General features: G+C 45.3%; 1 protein-coding gene across 3 annotated transcripts in view; it reads left to right on the top strand.

Annotated features, from left to right (window-relative positions):
* STAB1 (stabilin 1) overlaps window positions 1-20,900 on the top strand; it is a 115,486-nt gene that overhangs the window by 21,021 nt on the left and 73,565 nt on the right. For all 3 annotated transcript variants that reach the window (XM_054034529.1, XM_054034528.1, XM_054034530.1), the window contains 9 exons: window positions 365-492; window positions 2,959-3,050; window positions 5,893-6,021; window positions 8,327-8,473; window positions 11,163-11,225; window positions 13,382-13,495; window positions 13,956-14,009; window positions 17,906-17,986; window positions 19,522-19,680. In XM_054034529.1, coding sequence (XP_053890504.1) covers window positions 365-492; window positions 2,959-3,050; window positions 5,893-6,021; window positions 8,327-8,473; window positions 11,163-11,225; window positions 13,382-13,495; window positions 13,956-14,009; window positions 17,906-17,986; window positions 19,522-19,680 — 967 coding nt within the window. The remainder of the gene's footprint in view (window positions 1-364; window positions 493-2,958; window positions 3,051-5,892; window positions 6,022-8,326; window positions 8,474-11,162; window positions 11,226-13,381; window positions 13,496-13,955; window positions 14,010-17,905; window positions 17,987-19,521; window positions 19,681-20,900) is intronic.

The following is a 20,900-nucleotide window of genomic DNA, read 5'->3' as shown; positions in this document are numbered from 1 at the left end:
GGCATTTGGAAGTAGTAGGTTAATGGGTGTCAAATACTTTGAGTATTTCAAATTCTCAGTATAATGGGTATCTTATTTAATGTGCAGTTCCCAGGTAGCATCTTCAGATACAAAATATTGCAACACTGTGTTTTTGGATTGCTAATTCTATTTCGTATGGAGGGGGGTGGATTTGATCTGATGGGTCTCATCAGTCTCTCCACCTTCTATGTTGTTCCACCCTGCTATTTATTTAGGTTTTAACAGATTAGTGTGTAGTCAAAGTATCTAGTCTATATAAATGAATCACATCCAGACTTTATCAAGCATACCATGAACTGTTTTTGTAATGACTATTATTTCTCACTCATATCTTACTCTTTAGCTGTGTCTGCAAAGATGGGGAGATTGGAGATGGGAGAAGTTGCTACAAAAATCTCATGAGTGAGATCTCTCAGATTAATACTCGAGGAAGATGGTACAAGAAATTAAACAGTGCAAACAAAATGTTTGGTAATGCTCTTCTGAATTATTTTGGGGAGCTAAGATGGGGCTGGGGGCTTCCAGTGAATGGTTAAGACTTGAAAGAAAACTGAGCTGTCTAATATTATATGAAAAGATAAGGCAGGGTCGAGGAAGCTACTACATCTGAACTCTTCCTGCATGATGGGGCTCTTGCCAGCTCTGCGCATGTTAACAAACCACAGATATGATTCCTGTGTGAGAGGTATTAGTGCTGATTGACCGTCCTAGTGACTGAGGTCCTCTATCCACAAAGCAGGTGAAGCGTAGATCTAGGTGGCATAAGCTTCACCACATCAGTCCATCAACGCACCTCAACCAGCAGGAACGACATAGATGGTTGTTCGTATTTCATTACTCATTCATTCCTTGGGCTCTTTGTTAAGACGTCCAAAAATGGTACAAATAATGATAGAGGTTTTGTGCTGTGGATACTTGTTCACTAAGACTTGATGGAGATCCACCTCCTTGATTTCGTGTAGGCCACCAAACAACCCTCAGACAGCAGGCTTGATTTGAGCTGGTGCTGTAGAGATGAAAGGATTCCACTTCTTAACTAAGGCAGAGCTCTGCACTCATGGGGGGTGTAGTAGTAGGATTTTGTTTGTATTTTGTATAATTTAAAATAAAAAATAAAGAATAATAATGTAGCATGTATTAAATGTGTTGGTGTATGATTTGATCATATCCTGCCAGACACCCTTTCTGAAAGCAAAAAGGAATGGCCTAATGGGCCATTGGTAAAGGTGCAACAGCCAGAATCTGTGTCTGAGCTGATTTCACGGCAGTAACAGACCTTTTCAGGTCACCACTTTGTTGTAGGTTTAGTATTTTGAAATAAGTAAAAGAATGCAATCATTGTTTTCTCTTCCATTGCAATTTGATGTTCCTGTTCAAATGCTCTGTGTAAATCAGTTCTGTTTTGTGTGTGAATGTGTGTATATATATATCCTCAATATATGTTTCACTCTATATGCATCCGAAGAAGTGGGCTGTAGTCCACGAAAGCTTATGCTCTAATAAATTTGTTAATCTCTAAGGTGCCACAAGTACTCCTGTTCTTTTTGCGGATACAGACTAACACAGCTGCTACTCTGAAACCTGACAAATGTATGTGTGTTTAAAAAAAAAAAAAAAAGTGTAAAGGCCATCACCAGACCAAATGTTCTTAAAAAAAACAACCAACAACCCAAGGACAAATGTAAGGGCGCCAAAAGATTGCAACACGCCCCTATTAAAATGTCAAAGGAGGGCAAATTAACGACTCTAAAAAATAAAACAAGCACCTATCAATAATAAAAAAAATAGCTGTAATCAAAACCAGCATGGAATAACTCCCTAAAAAATTTAATAAAAAACAAAAAAATAAAAAATAAAAAACAAGCACTCGTCAAACAACAATAATTATTATGGTCCCAATAAAAAAAACACTATATAAACAGGGTGCCTTGCCATAAAACTTTGGGTTTGTCCTGCCAAGACTTCCCCAAAGCATTGTATCGCAACCAACAAAACCCAGTTCCTACCTACGCATAATCAACCTACCTGGCCACTAAATTAATCCGAACTGTAAATTGATAACTATAACATCGACTGGCGGAATAGTGTGTGTGTGTGCGCGTGTGTAAGTAAATGCATATGCTAATCGTTGTATTTCCAGTAAATGTGGTGTATTGTCTTTTCCCCTGAAAAAAATCCCGGATGCTTCTTATAAGCATAATGTGGGGTTGGGGGGTGGAATGGGTTAACGCAATGTGAAGGCCCCAACCCGGCAAAAGCTCATTTTTATACAAACTTTCCTAAATAGTTTGTGCAGTTGGGCGCTTGGCTGCTGATCCAAAGCCCACTGAAGTCAGCGAAAAACTCTTATCAACACCACTGGGGTTTGGGTCAGGCCCTTAAAGAATGAATGCGATGAAGTCTAACTATACCCAGAAGTGCCTCATCTTTGTGCAGAGACCAAGAGAGTTCAACCCTACACATCAGAAAGTTATAAGCATGTGAAAACTCAGACTTAGTGTTGAAATTGTAATGCAAGGTTAGGCCTTGATCTAAAACCCATTGAAGGTAACAAAGATTTAACCAGTTTCAGAGTAGCAGCCGTGTTAGTCTGTATCCGCAAAAAGAACAGGAGTACTTGTGGCACCTTAGAGACTGGCCCACGAAAGCTTATGCTCTAATAAATTTGTTAGTCTCTAAGGTGCCACAAGTACTCCTGTTCTTTTTAAAGATTTAACCCTTAACTAATAGCATTCACTGCCAAGCTAGCATTGTGATATCCCACTATCAATCCCCTGATCCATCCAGTTCCCCATAAATTCACTCTGGTCACTCACTTTAGGCTGAAGACACAGGGATATGTTAACCCCCCCTTCCCCAACAAGAGGAATAATAAAACTGGTAATTTATGTTGTTCTGTATGCTTAGTAACTGTTTTGGGGTTTTGTTTTTTAACAGCTTCAGGGTGTTCTTTGGCACTGACAAAATATGGGCCTTTCACTGTCTTTGTGCCAAGCCTTCAACCATATAGTGAAAGAACTGACTTCAACGTAAGTGTCACCCCCTTTTAGTAACCTCACTTCTTCATGCGTTGAGTTCTGTAGCCTTTAAAGAGTAGCTGACATGTCAGAGAGAAACTTTGGAATGCATTATGTTTAGAAACAATTCCACTGAGATACAATTCAGACTCTGGCTGAGATTAATTTTAATGGGAGATGCTAAATCCCCTGCATTGGTTGAAAATCTCAACCTCCCTCTTTCTTTTCTCCTTTATTAATAAAGACATTTTTTTTACCGCTGAACATGATTTTGAATGTTAGCTCTTGATTGCGCTAATCTCTGCTTGTGACACAGTGTTAATTCTCAGCGCTTTGTATGCCTTTTACTTTTTAAGGTTGGGATATTCAAAAGCACTCAGCAGTGGCCTAATTTTTCTCCTATTAACATCAGTGACTGAGTGCTTTTTAAAATCCCACTGTAAACCATTTCTAAAAATATGAATGACTCCTTAGCCCCCGTGACGTTAAGTATTAACTAGAGATGGGCTTGAGCAGAACCTGGGATTCAAAATCCCAACCCAGATCTGAGTGTTGCAAATGTCTCTTGTAAAGACAAGAGGTTGAACGAAAACTCTGCATCCAAAACTGCTCCAGACTCTGGCTTATTTGTTACCTACATGCAGGTTTTGCGTCTTGGGGCCATCTCTTAGTATGATGCTCAAAGTGATGGGTATCAGAGCCAAGATGAGACCAGCAGTCCCTTATTCCCTGTCCTGTGCTGTAGTAGACCATGCAAATCCCTCTCATGCTACCATTTTAAATGTTTTATTAAATTGTATTCATTTTAACATTTGTCACAAATGCAACCAAACCAACCATAAAACAGATGGAAACACTTGTATACCATTTCCCCTGTAGAATGAAAAACTCTGCCAAAGATGATTAGACAGGAGGTACACGTGCAGGTTATTCAGCAGGCATTTAAAACAGACTAAGCCAGCTTTCTGCTTGAGTTACATCTCAGAACTTGTTACCTTAGAATACTCAGAAACAAGGATGAAATACCTTTAAAAAATACTCCAAACTGGCTTGTCGGACTTTGTCAGAAATGTAATTCCTACACATACAGCATAACAAAAATAACTGTGCAATCAGGGAAACTTAAAAATATATATAATGTACTTTGCAAGTCCTTGATAAAACTGTATGGGCCACATTGTACCATGCATTGTTGAGCAGAAGTTTCCTTTGAACCCAATGAGTAGCTGTGCCCCCAAATTAATTCGTAACGTATGCCCTAATGTAAGCAAAGAGAATTTACATCAGGACTTAGGCCTTGTGAAACATTGGATGTGGAATTTGGATGGAGGGGCAGTCTTATAATTTGTCCAAATCCAATCGGTTTCTCTCTAGATCAGCCCCTTAAAATCACTTGCTTTTGGATCAGACTCTCATTCTTGCTCATGCACACACAAATAGCTTCAACCAGAAGCTATTGGCTTGTTGCAGGAATCATTGGGTAAGGGTCTATGGCAGGGGTCTCAAACTGAAATGACCACAAGGGCCACATGAGGACTAGTACATTGGCCCAAGGGCCACATTACTGACACCTCCCCCCCGCCACCCTCGGCCCCGCCCCCAATCCACCCCTTCCATGAGGCCCCGCCCCTGCCCTGCCTCTTCCCACCCCTTCCCTGCTCCCATTCCAACACCTTCCCCGAATTCCCCACCCCGACTCCGCCTCCTCCCTGCCCCCAGGGGTGCAGGATGGGTGTGGCGGGGGCTCAGGGCAGTGGGTTGGGGTGTGGGGTGCGGCAGGGGATCGGGGTGCAGGAGGGGTGCGACGGGGCTCAGGGCAGTGGGTTGGGGTGTGGGGTGCGGCAGGGGATCGTGGTGCAGGAGGGGTGCAGTGGGGGCTCAGGGAAGGGGTTTGGGGTGCAGGAGGGGTGTGGCAGGGGGTCGGGGTGCAGGGTGAGGCGGGGGTTCAGCTGCAGGAGGGGTTCGGAGGATGGGCTCTGGCCTGGCGCGCACCGGGGGCAGGGCAGGCTCCCTCCCTGCCTGCCTGCCTGCCCGCCCTGCCCCCTCGCTGCTCTGGGAAGTGGCCGGAACCAGGGGGAGGAGGGGCACGGGGTGTGTGTGTTGCTGTTGTTTCAGGCACCGCCCCCAGCAGCTGAAACAACAGCAACACACACACCCCGTGCCCCTCCTCCCCCTGGTTCCGGCCACTTCCCAGAGCAGCGAGGGGGCAGGGCGGGCAGGCAGGCAGAGAGCATGCCCTGCCCTGGGTGCGCGCCGGGCCGGAGCCACTCTAGGTAAATGCTAGGGCAGGGCGGGGGGTGAGGGGCCGCGAGGAGCTTGCGGGCTGCGGAAAATAACCTTGCGGGCCGCATGTTTGAGACCTCTGGTCTATGGCCTATGGTATGCAGAAAGTCTGACTAGATCATCTTAATGGTACCTTCTGACCTTAACATATATAAACCTGTGAAAATACTCCACTGCTGCTATAAAAGGCTTCTCAGGGCTTGTCTTCATATGAAAGTTAATTTGGGTAAATTAGGGTGTGAATTTTAAAGTGGATTAACTATTCCCAATTAACTTCAGGTGTGGATGCAAGTAGATTAAGCTAATGCAGGATAAGGCACTGATCTAGAATAAAAGCATCTGCCCATGGAGTTAGTCAGGTATAGCTATTCTGGAATAACACTCTGTGTAGATGAGCTCTGATTTGCATATAAATTAGGAAATGTCTTCGCTTTCTGATCCAGAACTTATATATAAGAATTTTTCTATATGTATTAGACTGGAAAAACAGCTGAAACTATGTAAAAGCTTTTATTTTATTTTTTTGGAAGGCATATCAGTTCTCCCTGTGTTCTGATTTATTTCCATAAAGGTCACAATTGCCCAGCATTTATGCAAAATGCATATAATTCCTGGTCAGCATTTGGTGGAAGATATGGTCAAGACCAAGACACTGTGGACGTTGTCTGGGCATCAGCTGACGTTTAATGATCAGATAAAGGTATCACAACATCGTACTAGGTACCAGATTGCTGTTTTCACATGGTACTGGGACAAAGGCCTAAAGCTATATCCCTGACACACTTTCATGCTAGAATCCTTTCTTCCTTATTCTGCCAAGTTTCGAGCAGTTTAGGACTTAGTTTGTTCCATAATATAATAATCAAATCACAGAGTAGATGACCTATTATGTCTTCTATTACATCTCCTTGTCAATACAATATTGATTGTTCCCTACCTGCAGTTTGTTCTATATGCTATGCACCCAGTTTTAAATAACCCAAGCAATGGACCTTCCCCTACTTCCCCTCTATTCAGCATAAATTATCCTTTGCTTCATCCCATTACTCCTAGATAGACCCAAACAATTTTTCTGGCCTCCTTAGCTCTTCCCCTTCAGAAACTTATACCTGGAAAAGGTACTTCCCCTTATTTGTTTTTAACATCTTCATATTACATTCTCTTAATCTTTCCTTGTCAATCTACCCCAACGGCTTTGTGATAATTTTTGCTGCTTTTCTCTGAAGCTTCTCTATCTATATTGTCCTTGAATTGAGATGCCTAGAACAGTGTGTTGTCTAGGAGATGAGGTCTCACCAGTTTTGTGTACAGTTATAGGGAAATTACAGCCTGCCTGGTTCTGGATTATAGCAGATCCTAACAACACCCCTCGCACCAGACTCTGTGGTGTGCTTCCTGAGAGGCACAGTACAGAAGGCCTAGCTAGGCACGGAGGGAAAGGTGTCTTTCAGCATCAGTTAAAGCAACCCCAGAGGTTGACAGTACTCACAGTAGCCTGACCTGCTGCCTATGGGCTTTTGTGCCGCCCAGAATTTCTCTGGTCTCTCACCATCCTAGGCCTGGCTCCCAGCATGCCCCTTTGCAGGAGTCTGCAAGCAGAACATACACCAAGTGTGCATTCCCTCAGGGGCTGCTCTCTTTTATTGCCCCGTGCACTGCTAGGGTGATATAAAGAGGCAGGTGGAAGGGCCAGAATCTGGCCCCTAATTTTTAAAATAGTCAATGTTTTTTTTTTAAATAATCTGCGTATCAGATAAGAGATGCTTTCCCCTGTTATCAACACTGTACACAATACATATGTCCCTGCTGGTGAAAGTAGTAAGTCTGCCTTCAAAATGCTTGTCCTGTGGGCTAGTAGCTGACAAATTCTGAACATTTTCCCTTCCAGTCACCCCTTTCATTGTACAAAATAGATTTTAATGATTCTTCTCTAGTATCTGGGATTTTTTGGGGGGAGGAGGGCAGGGTGGGGCCACGTTTGGTTTGTTTCCCACCATCCATTGTCTTCTCTTCATCCTGCACTTTTGCCATGTGGACTTGCACAGCTGACCAAGGGATATTAGTATGTTTCCTCCTCCAATTTCCCAGCCTTGACCTTGGGTCTGGGCTTTGATATATGCAGGGTACTCAGAAGGGCAAAGCGGTGTTGGCAGCTGTGGAATCTGAGCTGTGCTTTTCAAGGATAATAATTTGCTTACTCAGGAGTCTTTGATTTGGAAAGTCTTCCCTTCCTCTTCCTTAGTTGTGTCCAAAGCTCTTAGTGGTGTGAACTGGAGTTCAGAGCAGAGAGGAGCTATTCAAGAAATGTATAGTACAATGAAAAACACAGGAGAATGTGGCTGCGCCTGTTTGGTGTTGGACATGACATTTCTGAATGACCCTGGAGTGTTAAGTTGCACTTTATGCTCAGAGCAGTAGCTGTAGGCATTGTTTGTAGAAAGAATATACACCAATAGTAATATTTTGTAGTAAAATGAGACTGATTGCTTTGGCCATATTGCAGTGACCTTTCTCTGGCATCTGGGGCAAATGAAGGTGATAGCCAGGTCTCATGTTCCAAAGATGCCCCTAGATCCTGCTGCTCCCATGCCCAGGAACATGCAAGCAGGCACAGTCCCTCCTGATGTGTGGTCAATCCAGGCTACTGCATGTTTCTGTTGAACTCATCCTTGTATGATGTAGAGCTGGGTCCTGACCAGAACTCTAGTTCTAAACTGGGTCAAGTCTAATTCTGAACTTCATGGCTTGATCCCATCTTGGTAATGGGGCTTAACCAGACCTCCAGATCCAAACACCCCACAACTCAAAGATTGTGTCCAACTATCACAGCTTGGAGCGGTCCCTAGTATGATCTTTATTTATCTTTTCCCTAGTAACCCCAGATAAGCTCATGGCCATATTGTTACAGAAGCAGGAATTGAATCAAATGAAGTTTTACAGATATATACTCAGAGATCCCTTTGATATATTTTTCATAATGAAATAATCCTGTATTATTATCCCAGTCCTACACCAAGAGCTTTAGGTATCAAGACCTGCCAGGGGAATTGTATACCATCATTCAGTCGAACATACCAGCATCCAATGGAATTATACATATTGTTAACACACTAAGGAAAACAACCAGCTTTCTCAACCTTGGAAATCCACAGGTACATTGAACATTCCTTTTTCTTCTGTCCTTTGAAGGATATGATACACAGTTTATAGAAATATAGTCCTAAGGTTAATTGTCTTAAATCAATGGGGCATTTGTTTCGTGTATAATGTTATATGATTTGTTTTCTCTTTCTGACTAATCCAGTTCACTCGGTTTCAGAGCACCGTTAAGTAACAACAATCACTCCAAGAGCTGGTTGCAGACTCAGGAGTGAGGGTTGTGCTGGCTTTTGTATAACTAGAGAATTTTAACCTCAGCAGTATAAGTCCTAATAATGGATGAGATAGAAGCTGAGTTATGCAAAATGAGTGAAAGTTTTTCAACAAATATTAAAACCAAGATTTTTTTCATGAGGGGCAATTCTGTCCCCATCACATTTCACTTTCCCATTAGACTGAATTATATAAATGGCGGTGTTTGCATTGAAAGCATGCCCCCAAAAAAGGAAATAATACAAATTTAGATTTTTGCATTTTGAAGCCACTCTTGTAAGGAAGGGCTGTCTTTTGGTTAAGGTTTTGGACTGAGATTCTAGAGTTTTGGATTCACTTCTTAGTAATGCCACAGACGTTTTCTCCCCTAGCTGGAAATGGTATTTTTGTTGCTGCCACTGCACGTGTGCCTGTGTGTTTATATTGTAGACAAGGACCGAATTCTTCACTGCCCTGTACCTTGTGTACCCATTTACACCCTTGCCAAGTAGATGTAAAATGCTGCCACTCTGCTTTGGTAGTAGTTTGCACAGATGTAAATGATTCACGTAGGGTGCAGGGCAGTGTAGAATCATGCCCATGGAAATGTGTGTATCCTATTTTACAAAGTGGCTAGACTAGAAAGCAGTTCTGTGTACAAATATCTTGCTTTCTGCTCCTCTCATTGCGTCACATCAGTTGTGAAGAGCTCTGTGGCTTTATACAGGGTCCATTGTCTCCTTCATTGACATTTAAGAATATCCCTACATTGCCACTTAAGTTACTTCTTTTCATTTTCTTGTGTACTGTAGCAGGGTTTAAAGGGTACAGTACTAAAAGAGAGAGCCTTGTAACCTGATCCATCTCCCACTGAAATCAGTGAGAGCTGAACGGAGTCTTACATACACAGGTGCTCAGCTGCCTCATGGAATAAGCATGTTCCTAGAGGCACACGGATAAATGCATGGTAGCTCTGTGCTAACAGCTGTCACTGCTGCTTAGCAGGCAATTAACCTGATAGCAGGGCTGGCCCAGCACCCTTCCCTCGGCACGTACACCTACCAGCTCCTCAGATAAAACTGTGGCATCAACCACAGTAGCCCCTGCTGCAGCATGCTTGATGGAACCCAGAGAGACCAAGGATTGGGGGTATCCATTAAAGCTGAGATGAAGCAAGAACAATGCTTCGAAAGGAGAGGGTTTTTTTCATCCCCACATCTCATGAGTGGAAAACAAGAAGCCTTGAGAGAGCGCAGTGTCAGTTATTGCCTTGTCAGGAGCAGAAGGCACAGGAGGACCATGATAATACTGGTAGCTAGTGTCATGGTCCTACTATGATAAGCACTGCCTTACTGCAGCTGGAAGATCTGGCCAGCCTGCACCCAAGCAGCAGTGTTCGATAGTGGTGACATTCTGTATGCTGCAGAGCGTGGAAAGACACTGCTTTGTCTGAGACTGCAGGACACAGAGAGCTTTCTCAGCAGATGATCTTTTTCCATGCACCTTTGGACACTTCCTTCCCATTGTGACACTGTGCCATGAAGAATAATGATGACAAGTTATTTTCTGCAGTGTTATCTCTAGAAACATGTTTGTATCAGCCCTGGGTTGTTGGTTGTGCAGCACTTTCTGCTGACTAGTGTGCTAATTCCAGGAACTTTCACAGGGCAGTAATCCCATGAAAGGGACACTTTCAGTGTAGACTTTGACTTTCTGGAATGCCATCAATTATTATTTATTAGTTGTATTACCATAGAGCATAGGAGCCACCGTCATGCCCCAGGACCCTATGGTGCTAAGTGCTGTACAAACACAGAACCAAATCTTGGTTATCTTTTTCCTTGCACATTGGCCTTTTAGTGTTTTAAAAAAGCACTATAACTGTTATCGACACAACAAAAATGTCTGCACAGACAACCCTACCAAAACAAAGGGCACTGGTTTTTCTTTGTTTTCAGGTGTGTGCATGCATGTAATTTTCCCCCCTGCTCTGGGTCTATCTGCTCTGTTCTCATATGCAGGTAGTATAGAGGGATCTTGTTTTCAAAATACAGGCGAGCAGGATTCTTGTGCACTGCCATTCACTGCCTACATACAAGAACAGAGCTGATTTTGGATAAGCTGGGAAAAGCATATGGTTCTATCTCTGCAGAGCTGATGAGCACATGTTAGCTCCCACTAAGGTCAGTCTGCAAAAGGCAGAGTCATGCATTGAAAGCAGTGAGAGCTACAAATGTGCATGGTGCCTCTGAAGATTGGGTCTGTTGTGTGCAGGAGAGAATCTCAGATCTAAACTACATCAGTCTAGGTTGCTGTTGGGTCAACCAGTTATGGCAGATTTTTTTAAAAAATACAATGGGAGCTACAGTATTCTATGACTTCCCTAGCGCACAACTTGCAAGTTTTGAAACAAAGGATGCTCTAGTTCTTGCCCTGACCTCACTTAAATCCCATCCATTCTTTCCCCTTTCCTTTTATCTCTGCTTGCAGAAAACCATTGGGGAGATCCTTGCTTCAATGGAGATCTTCAGTCGATTTGAAACTATCCTGGAGGTGAGGGTGTTTCAGTCTGCCCCTCAGGAAAGTACCGTATAGGGGACTGTGAATGTTTGCTGTGTTACAGCTGTAGCATTCTCTCAGGAAACAGGATAGCTGTTAACACTGAAAAACTGCATTAAAAAAAAATAGCTTCAGTAGCTTGACTTTCTGTAGTTGACATTTTTGCAATGTCACCACTTTTATTTTGCTTACTTTATAAGAAAACGTAGTGCAGGTGAAAAGTGCTGGATTGACATCCTGGGGACAAAAGTCTTCTGTTTATCCATAGAACAGGTACAGCACAGTCAGCTACAGTTCAAGCTTCCCCACCAACGCATATTACACCTGAACCAAAGGGGGCTGCATCTAGGAGAGAGAAGAGAGTAGATTCTCCATGGTTCATTCAGTCCTCTCTGCTGTGACTGCTAATGAAAGCCTTGATTGTGTTGTGGACACCTGCCCACTAGGAACTGGATTGAAACCACTGTTTCATTTTATACAGACACTTAAACACAAATAGTTTGAAGATGATAATCCCCTGAGGCCCCTGTCCATGAGCCAGGTTTCACCTGGTGGCCTACAAGGGAAATGTTCCATATCCTGTTGTTAGTCCCCTGAGCCGTCCAACCACCCTGTAGTGTTACACTCTGAAATGTTTTGCAGCATTCCTGTTTTTAGGGGTCCATTCCATCAGTTACTGTTCATTTGCAAAATGCATTAAACACATCTTGAAATAGAGCTTTTATTAGGGTTACCATATGTCCGGATTTTCCCGGACATGTCCGGCTTTTGGGGGCTCAAATCCCCGTCCGGGGGGAAATCCCCAAAAGCCGGGCATGTCCGGGAAAATCGGGAGGGAGGGAGGGCTCGGCCGGGGCCTCTTTGGCCGGGGCCGGTGCGGGGCCGGGCCGGGGTCGCGGCGCGGGGCCGGGCGGGGAGCAGGGGGCGCGGTGCCGGGAGCCGGTCCGGGCCCGAGGGGCTGGGCCACTGGGGGGTGCGCTGGGCCGGGCCGCTGGGGGGTCCGCGGGGCCGCGCCGGGCCGCAGAGCCGGGCCGGGAGCCGGGCTGGGGTCGCAGGGCCGGGGGGTGCGCCGGGCCGCGGAGCCGCGGGGGTGCGCCGGGCCGGGAGCCGGTCCGGGGGCGCCGGGCCAGGGGGCCGGGCCGGGGTCGCGGAGCCGCGGGGGTGCGCCGGGCCGGGAGCCGCCGGGGCCGCGGAGCCGCGGGGGTGCGCCGGGCCGGGGGGCCGGGCCGGGGCCGCGGAGCCGCGGGGGTGCGCCGGGCCGGGGGGTGTGCGCCGGGCCGGGGGGCCGGGCCGGGATCGCGGGGCCGGGGGGTGCGCCGGGCCGCGGAGCCGCAGGGGTGCGCCGGGCCGGTCCGGGAGCTGGTCCGGGGCCGCGGGGCCGGGGGGGTGCGCTGGGCCGCGGAGCCGCGGGGGTGCGCCGGGCCGGGAGCCGGTCCGGGGTCGCGGGGCCGGGGGGTGCGCCGGGCCGCCGGGGGCCGGCCGGCAGTGCTGGGCGGGCCGGGGGTGGTCGGCCAGGGCTGGCACCCCAGGGCCCGAGCCGACCCAGGCTGGCGCCGCTGGGGGGGCCAGCCTGGGCCGCACCTCCTCCCCCCACACCCCCCCTTACCTGCCCAGGCTTCCCGCGAATTAAATGTTCGCGGGAAGCAGGGGAGGGGGCGGAGACTTTGGGGAGGGGGCGGGGTTGGGGCGGGGGCGGGGCCCTGTGGAGTGTCCTCCTTTTGGAGGCACAAAATATGGTAACCCTAGCTTTTATTCTGTTTTTCTCCCCCTAGTTGTATTCAGATAGAGCGGTTAGTCTGTGTGTATATATTCTTGTCTGTGAAAAGCTGCAGTGAGAAAGCATTAGTGAAATGCCAGTTGCTTACAGGAGCTCTGTTTAAACTGTTGTTATGACTGTTTTCTGCCAATAGCTTCTTTGGCTCAGCTGTTTTGCTAGGACAGATTCCTGTCTGTCTATATTAGGACTTTATGCTGCTGCTCATCACAGCAGAAACTGAGCATTTTCAGTATACGTTTATTAGCAGTAGCAAAGTCCCTAGTGGACTACAGGGCCTCTGTGAATCTTCTCCCTTTCTTACAGCCCTTCTTTCACTAACTCATCTTTGTTTTAGACTAAGAAGTTTCATTCCACTGCTGTTTAATATTTGCAGAACTGTGGCCTGCCTTCGATACTGGATGGACCAGGACCCTTCACTGTGTTTGTGCCAAGCAACAATGGAGTGGATAAGTTAAGAGATGGGAGGCTTATTTATCTTTTTACAGAGGTGAGATTTCATCAGTGTTTTGGATGAATTCATTTTGTGACATTAGGTTTCATGAGACAGGCTTGTGTCAAAGGGGGTATGATCAGTTAGTTAGTTAGACCAAAAAGGTATTGGTAAACTCAGAATTTTATGCAAAGACTCAAATGTGTGTGATGATCTTATCTCAGCTGGAAGTTGCTCTTTCCATATTTGAGCAAAGTATGTCCCAGTTCCTGTAATATTCCAGAAGGAAGCTCTGTTTTTGTGACCCGCAATGGCAAACATACCACAAATTTGGTTATATTGTTAAATGCAGATTTTTTTAAAAAATTACCTTTCAAGTAAAGATACTGTAAAAATCCACATACAATTCAAATTCACTGGTTACCAGAATGCTTTATTTCAGTTCCCAATTCTTTGTGCCGAATGCCAAGAGAGAGCATCTACTTATTGTCATTATTATCTCCATTTCCCTCCCCAGGGGATAAATAAGCTTCAGGAGCTTGTGAAACATCATATCTACACTGGAGCAGGGGTAAGGCATCTTGTTTCTAGTGTATTGGAGTCCTTTGGCCAGCATATAATTAAACACTGACTTGTGTTCAGTTCTTCAGTGTCCCTCTAGCTTACCTCTTCAGTGCTTAGGCTTCCCACAGAGGAAGAGAGAGATGTGACAGAGACCCTGAGGCAGCAAAGCATTTAAGCATGAGAGTCATCCCACTGACTTCAATGGGTCTACTCACATGCTTAAAGTTAATCGTGTCTAAGTGCTTGGCTAGATCAGGGCCCTAATGATAAAGCCCTTAGTTTCTTGAGCAGGCAGGGGGGTTGAGGGGGGAGAGGGAGGGGGTTGTTTTCTTTAACACTATCATTAAAATGAAAATATTACTCCACAAAAAAAGCTATGAGACACAAATGGTTAGTTTTTTCCTTCATTTTCAAAAGGTTAATTAGGCGTTTCCAAAGTTTGCCATTAAGATTTATAAACAAGGCAATGTTAAGAGCAATATGTTTGTCCCTTTTGGGTCAAATTCACCCCTGGTGTTAAATGTATTGAAATTAGTGGATTCATACTAGGGATGACTGTTGTGTAATGCATTCCCTTGTGTAGTCTAATATTTCCAAAAAAGATCCAGGCTTTTTCCCTTCTGTTCTAGATGTTTTTACATATAATTTGGGACTTGTGAAAGGTGTCAGATTGCCAGTTCTGGAGCCCTCTACCCACATAACTGGTAGAGCACAGATAGTGGCATGTCCACTCCAACATGCCTCAATCTCGACCTGGCGGGAGGTCAGCCTCCAGGCCCACTTAAAAGAACAGGAGTACTTGTGTTCAGTTTCTAGATTAGGCATATTTGCTGAGATTGCCAACAAAGGAACCAGTTAATACCAGTTTTGTTAATGTCTTTTGTGCTATGGACACCTGCCCACTAGAAACTGGACTGAGATCCACCAAACTCACTGCACATAGGCCACTGAATGGCTGCTAGTCTGTGGTAACTTTTTGACCATTCTGAATCATAGATATTGGCAACCAGTGCTTGAAACATCCAGGCTCAAAATATCTGATTTTATATAAATAAAAAAAATTAAATATATTCTTTTTGAAAAAAATCAGCCTGTTTTAAAATTAAATGTGAAATTATTGCTACCTATATTAAGGCCTAAATTTACTATAATCTATTAAATTATTATAATAAATAAAAAATGCCACATTAATAAGCCCTCCTCAAATTGTAATGAGTTAAAGGGAGCTGTTTTTAAAATTTTATATTTAGAATTAGTGGGTAACCATCTTTAAATTTTGACGTTGGCTCAGGCTTTAAGTATGTGACAGTGTAAGGTATTAAGCATTTTTTTCATTTTCAGTCTTTACAATGGAGCAAATGCTGGTGTTTACATTTTTCTAAATGTCAGTTGAGGAAACAGATTGGAAGTCAAAAAAGCTTCTTTTCCTCTTCCAATCTATGAGTAAAACAAGGTGTGAGAAGATGAGATCTACTGGTTCTAAAAACATGCAGGACACGATGTCCAGAAACAATCAGTTCAATTCACTAGCTAACTTAGTTTTAAGAGCAAAACATTGTCAAACTTATTTTTCTTATGTATCCAGCACATTTAAGAGAGTTTTGTTTAACTACTAATAAACAATTTTAAAATGCTGGTTTTATGCATTTTTAAATGAATTCCAATTTCCCGTTCAAACGCAGCATGAAAAAAACCACAAGCAAAAAGTTAACCATCTAGGACAGAGGTGGGCAAACTATGGCCTGCAGGCCACATCTGGCCCGCGGGACCCTCCTACCCGGCCCCTGAGCTCCTGGCCCGGGAGGCTAGCCCCCCTGACCCTCCCCTGTTGTTCCCCCTCCTGTGCAGCCTCAGCTCACCCCACCGCCGGCGCAATGCTCTGGGCGTCAGGGCTGTGAGCTCCTGGGGCAGCAGAGCCGGGGCCTGACTTGGTGCTCTGTGCTGCGCGGTGCATGGCTGTCTCCAGCCGGGCAGCCGCCAGTCACCAGTGCTCTGGGCAGCGCAGAAAGGGGGCAGGGGAGTTCAGGGTGGTGGTCACAGGGGTCGGGGGGTGGATAGGTGTCGGGGCAGTCAGAGGGCGGGGAACAGGGGTTGAACGGGGGCAGGGACCTCGGGGGGCAGTCATGAAGGAGAGGGTGGGTTGGATGGGGCGGCAGGGGGCAATCAGGGGCAGGGGTTCCAGGGGCAGTCAGGGGACAGGGAGAAGGGGTGGTTGGATGGGGCAAGTGTCCTGGGGGGCAGTCAGGAATGAGAGGAGGGGTTGGATGGGGTGGCGGGGGACAGTCAGGGGCAGGGGTTCCAGGATGGTCAGGGAGCAGGGTGGGGAGTGAATGGGGCAGAGGTGCCGGAGCGCATCGGGGGCAAGAAGCAGGGGAGAGGGGAGGCACGGAGACCAGGCCATGCCTGGCTGTTTGGGGAGGCACAGCGTCCCCTAACCAGCCCTCCATACAAATTTCTGAAACCCAATGCAGACCTCAGGCCAAAAAGTTTGTCCGCCCCTGATCTGACATCATAAAAAAAAAATGTAAAAATCAAGATTCTAAGTAACAGTATAATTGCTTAAATAAATGTGTATTAGTTATAGTGTTGTCTTTCAGGTTAGCAAAAAGGGCCAGATTTAGTGGAAAGGCTGTATTTAGTTACAATATAGAGCTTACATGGTTCACAGACCTTGTGCTAGCGCTCTGCACAGGGGTAAATTTCACCTGGTGAGAACATACCCCCTTTTGTTTGTGTTTTTTCATTATTTATTTATTTATTGTCTAGAACAACTAACACCCATATTTCATCAGCTCAGATAAGGCCTGGTCCAAAGCATATATAAATTAATGGGAATATTTCCATTGACTTCACTGGCTCTTGATCAGTACCTAATTCCTTGATGTGAGTTTATTTTTAGTTGTCTGATCCTGCAGACATAAAAAGTGTTGATTTATATCATAGGTGAGCTGTTAACATGAGGTTGTTAGCTACCTCCTTTTATTCTTTACTTTTTATAAACCTGTCCAGGTTAAGAACAGAGCTGTGCAAACGACAACCATTTTCCAACATGATTTGTGCTACAGCAGCCTGGTCTCTCTGTTCAGGGAAGCCTATTATTGTTATGTTTTGCAAACATATACTAAACCAGTGGTTCTCAACCAGGGGTACGTGTACCCCTGGAGGTACGCAGAGGTCTTCAAGGGTACATCAGCTCATCTAGATATTTGCCTAGTTTTACAACAGGCTACATAAAAAGCACTAGTAAAGTCAGTACAAACTAAAATGTCATACAGACAATGACTGGTTTATACTGCTCTGTATACTATACGCTGAAATGTAAGTACAATATTTATATTGTAATTGATTTATAATTATAGGGTAAAATGAGAAGGTCAGCAATTTTTCAGTAAGTGTGCTGTGACATTTTTTTGTGTCTAATTTTTGTAAGCAAGTCGTTTTTAAGTGAGGTGAAACCTGGAGGTACTCAAGACAAATCCGACTCCTGAAAAGGGGTACACTAGTCCAGAAAGGTTGAGTCTGGCTCCGGGCCATTTCCGCCCCCCCGGAAGAGCAGGCCCCCAAAGGTACCTCCCGCACTCGTCCAGCAGCAGCCCCCTGAGAATCCCCTCCCCCCACAGGTTTAGTCAGGAGTATTTATAGTATAAGTCATGGACAGGTCACGGGCCGTGAATTTTTGTTTTTTGCCCATGACCTATCGATGACTTTTACTAAAAATACCTATGACTAAATCATAGCCTTAGTCATGTGTGTATTTTGCAGAGGAAAGTTTAAATATTAGGCAACTCTTCAAAGCTGGTTTAGGGAGAGAATGTGTAGTGATTCTGAAATACATACAACTCTCTTTCCTCCTCCAGTTTGTTTTTCATAGCATTGTCTCCTTTTTGTGTATATATATTTCAGGTGACTGTAGAGAAGCTGACAACGATGCCACAGATTATAACCATGGCAAACCAGATACTTACCATCAATATCACTGAAGATGTAAGCGCCACATGCTAGATATGGGCTGAAACCAAACCCGAAATATAAACACTCAAAACTTTGGGAAAGTTTGGTTCTGGATGTGACAGGTTGGATCACAGAAAGCTCTTTGGGGCTGCCAACTGATGTGCCAAGACTACTTCTGCCCCGCCTTCCCTGCCAGCTTGGGACTCCAGCACCCTGTTTTGTTGAGCTAGACACACCAGTCTGCTCCAACACAGACCCAGGGTCTGAACCACGTGCCCCAAAGCTGCAGACTTAACTGAAAGCAATTTAAGAAGTGTTCCTGTCTTTAACACTCAGATGCCCAACTCCCAATGGGGTCCAAACCCCAAATAAATCCGTTTTACCTTGTATAAAGCTTATACAGGGTAAACTCATAAATTGTTTGCCCTCTATAACACTGATACAGAGATATGCACAGCTGTTTGCCCCCCCCCCCCCAGGTATTAATACATACTCTGGGTTAATTAATAAGTAAAAAGTTATTTTATTAAATACAGAAAGTAGGATTTAAGTGCTTCCAAGTACTAACAGACAGAACGAAGTGAATTACCAATAAAATAAAACATGCAAGTCTGAGTCTAATACAGTAAGAAAACTGAATACAGACAAAATCCCACCCTCAGTGGTGTTCCAGTAAGCTTCCTTTTACAGACTCTCCTTCTAGTCTGGGTCCAGCAATCACTCTCACCCACTGTAGTTACTGTCCTTTGTTCCAGTTTCTTTCAGGTATCCTTGGGGGTGGAGAGGCTCTCTTGAGACAGCTGAAGGCAAAATGGAGGGGTGTCCCAGGGGTTTAAGTAGACTCTCTCTTGTGGGTGGAGACCCCCTCCTCTCTCCTATGAAAAGTCCAGCTCCAAGATGGAGTTTGAGTCACATGGGCAAGTCACATGTCCCTGGATGACCCAGTTGACAGGAAGCAGCCATTGTTTACATGCTACCCTGAACGTCCTCAGGTACACTTCTTATGTGGATTGGAGCTTTCCAAGATTCATTGTCCTTTAAGTGTTTCTTGATTGGGCACTTAATTTGCACATTCCTTTCTCAAGAAGCTGACCAAATGCTTTACTACTAAGGCTGCTTAGAAATCAAGCAAGTACACAGCCAATATTCATAACTTCAAATACAACATGACACATGCATACAAATAGGATTAATAGATTCAGTAGATCATAACCTTTACAGAGATATGTTACATGTCATATGTAGCATAAAACATATTCCAGTTATGTCATATATATACATTCATAAGCGTATTTCCATGAAGCCTTATGGGGTGCACCGTCACACTGGAACAGGACTTTGACTCAGGCCAATTCTGCTATGTCTTCTGCTTAATAAACTAGATTTATTTAAAGCTATTATGCATTCTCCCCTCCTGTTCCATGCATAACTTCCACTAGGAAAGATGGATATTGTGTGGCTGATATTGAAGAGACTGCCTATTGTAATTTACCAGCATGTCTCCTTACATTGTTTGAGTGGGAATGACTTAGGGTATTGATTTTGTTTTGGGGTATTTTTTGGAACAGGGGAGAATTCTGTTGGATGATTCTGGGATTCCCTTAAACAAGAGGGACATTGTGGCATCAAATGGAATCATTCATACCTTGGATGGCATCTTCATTCCTCCTTCAATAATTCCCATTCTGCCTCAGAGGTGCAATGAAGAACAGCACAAAATCATTGCAGTAAGTCAAGTTTTTCCATTCTTCCCCCAATGGGTGTGTAGCAAGGTGAAGACTCACTGCCGTGGCGCCTCCTGCTGGTCGTCTTGGCAATTAGCTCTCCAGCATACGGAGCGCCTTCTGCAGGCAGGTGTCTCACCTGCCACTGGCTCCGTGTCCCTCCCGAACCCCGGTGCCCTTTACCTCAGGGTTCTGCCCAGCAGTACCCCCACACTCAGGGTCTCCCCTCCCAGGGGAACCCCCAACCCTCTAAAGCCACCTTGCCTCAGTGGCTACTGCCAGTCATCATCTAGCCCCCTCTCACTGGGGCAAACTGCAGTCTGTAATGGCCACTCATCGTTGGCAAGGGGATTGGCCCTGCTGCCCCTGCCTATCCCCAGGCTTGCACCTCTGTAGCCCCAGTCCCTTTGTAGGCCTTCAACAAGGCCTCAGCCTCAGGGTTTACCAGGCTGGAGCTCCCAAGCTCCTATTGCTCTACCTCAACATTGCTCTACCTCAGGTACCTTGCTCTCAGGCAGCTAGCCCTTCCTATTCCAGGGCTAGAGTGAGACTCCTCCAGCGCCTGGCCCCCAGCCCTCTTATAAGGCCAGCTGGGCCCTGATTGAGCTGGCCACAGCTGTGGCTGCTTCCTCAATCAGCCTAGCTTGGCTTCTTTTAATCCCTGTTCTCCAGGAGTGGGGCAGCTGCCCCACTACAGAGTGCTATAGAAAAACCTAAGATAGACTATATTTAAGCACAGAAGGTATGTCTGTGTATTCTCACACTGTGAATTAAATTCACCCCCATTATGATCCCTGACACTAGACTGCCTCCATAGCTAGCCAGTGTATGTGCTGTGAGCATTTCTTCTGCTAACTCTTCCACACTATCTTGCTGGGAAGTCAGCTGTTTTCTCTTGGTTGTTGTTTTTTTTGGGGGGGTAGGGGGGGTTGTTTTGTTTTTGACAAAAGACTTAGAGCAGCACTTTTTTCCTCCTACCCAAGATATCCATGATTCAGAAAGGAGTTTAGCTCTTCAGAGGGCTGCTATTTGGGAATTGTTTGAGATGCAATCCTTCCTGTTTATACCAGAGCTACCAACCAGTTTGATAGTGGTTGATCACCTGACTCTGAACTTCTGTCTCCTATTAGTTCGGACTGGGAAGCAGCAAGAGCTTCTGCTCAGTCACAGCTGTTTGAGTAGTTGCTACAAAAGCCAAATGATATTTCTTTATTTATGCAAAC

This window comes from Malaclemys terrapin, chromosome 7 (assembly GCF_027887155.1).
Source record: "Malaclemys terrapin pileata isolate rMalTer1 chromosome 7, rMalTer1.hap1, whole genome shotgun sequence".
In the NCBI taxonomy this organism is placed as follows: domain Eukaryota; kingdom Metazoa; phylum Chordata; order Testudines; family Emydidae; genus Malaclemys; species Malaclemys terrapin.
This window is presented reverse-complemented; position numbering and strand designations above follow the sequence as displayed.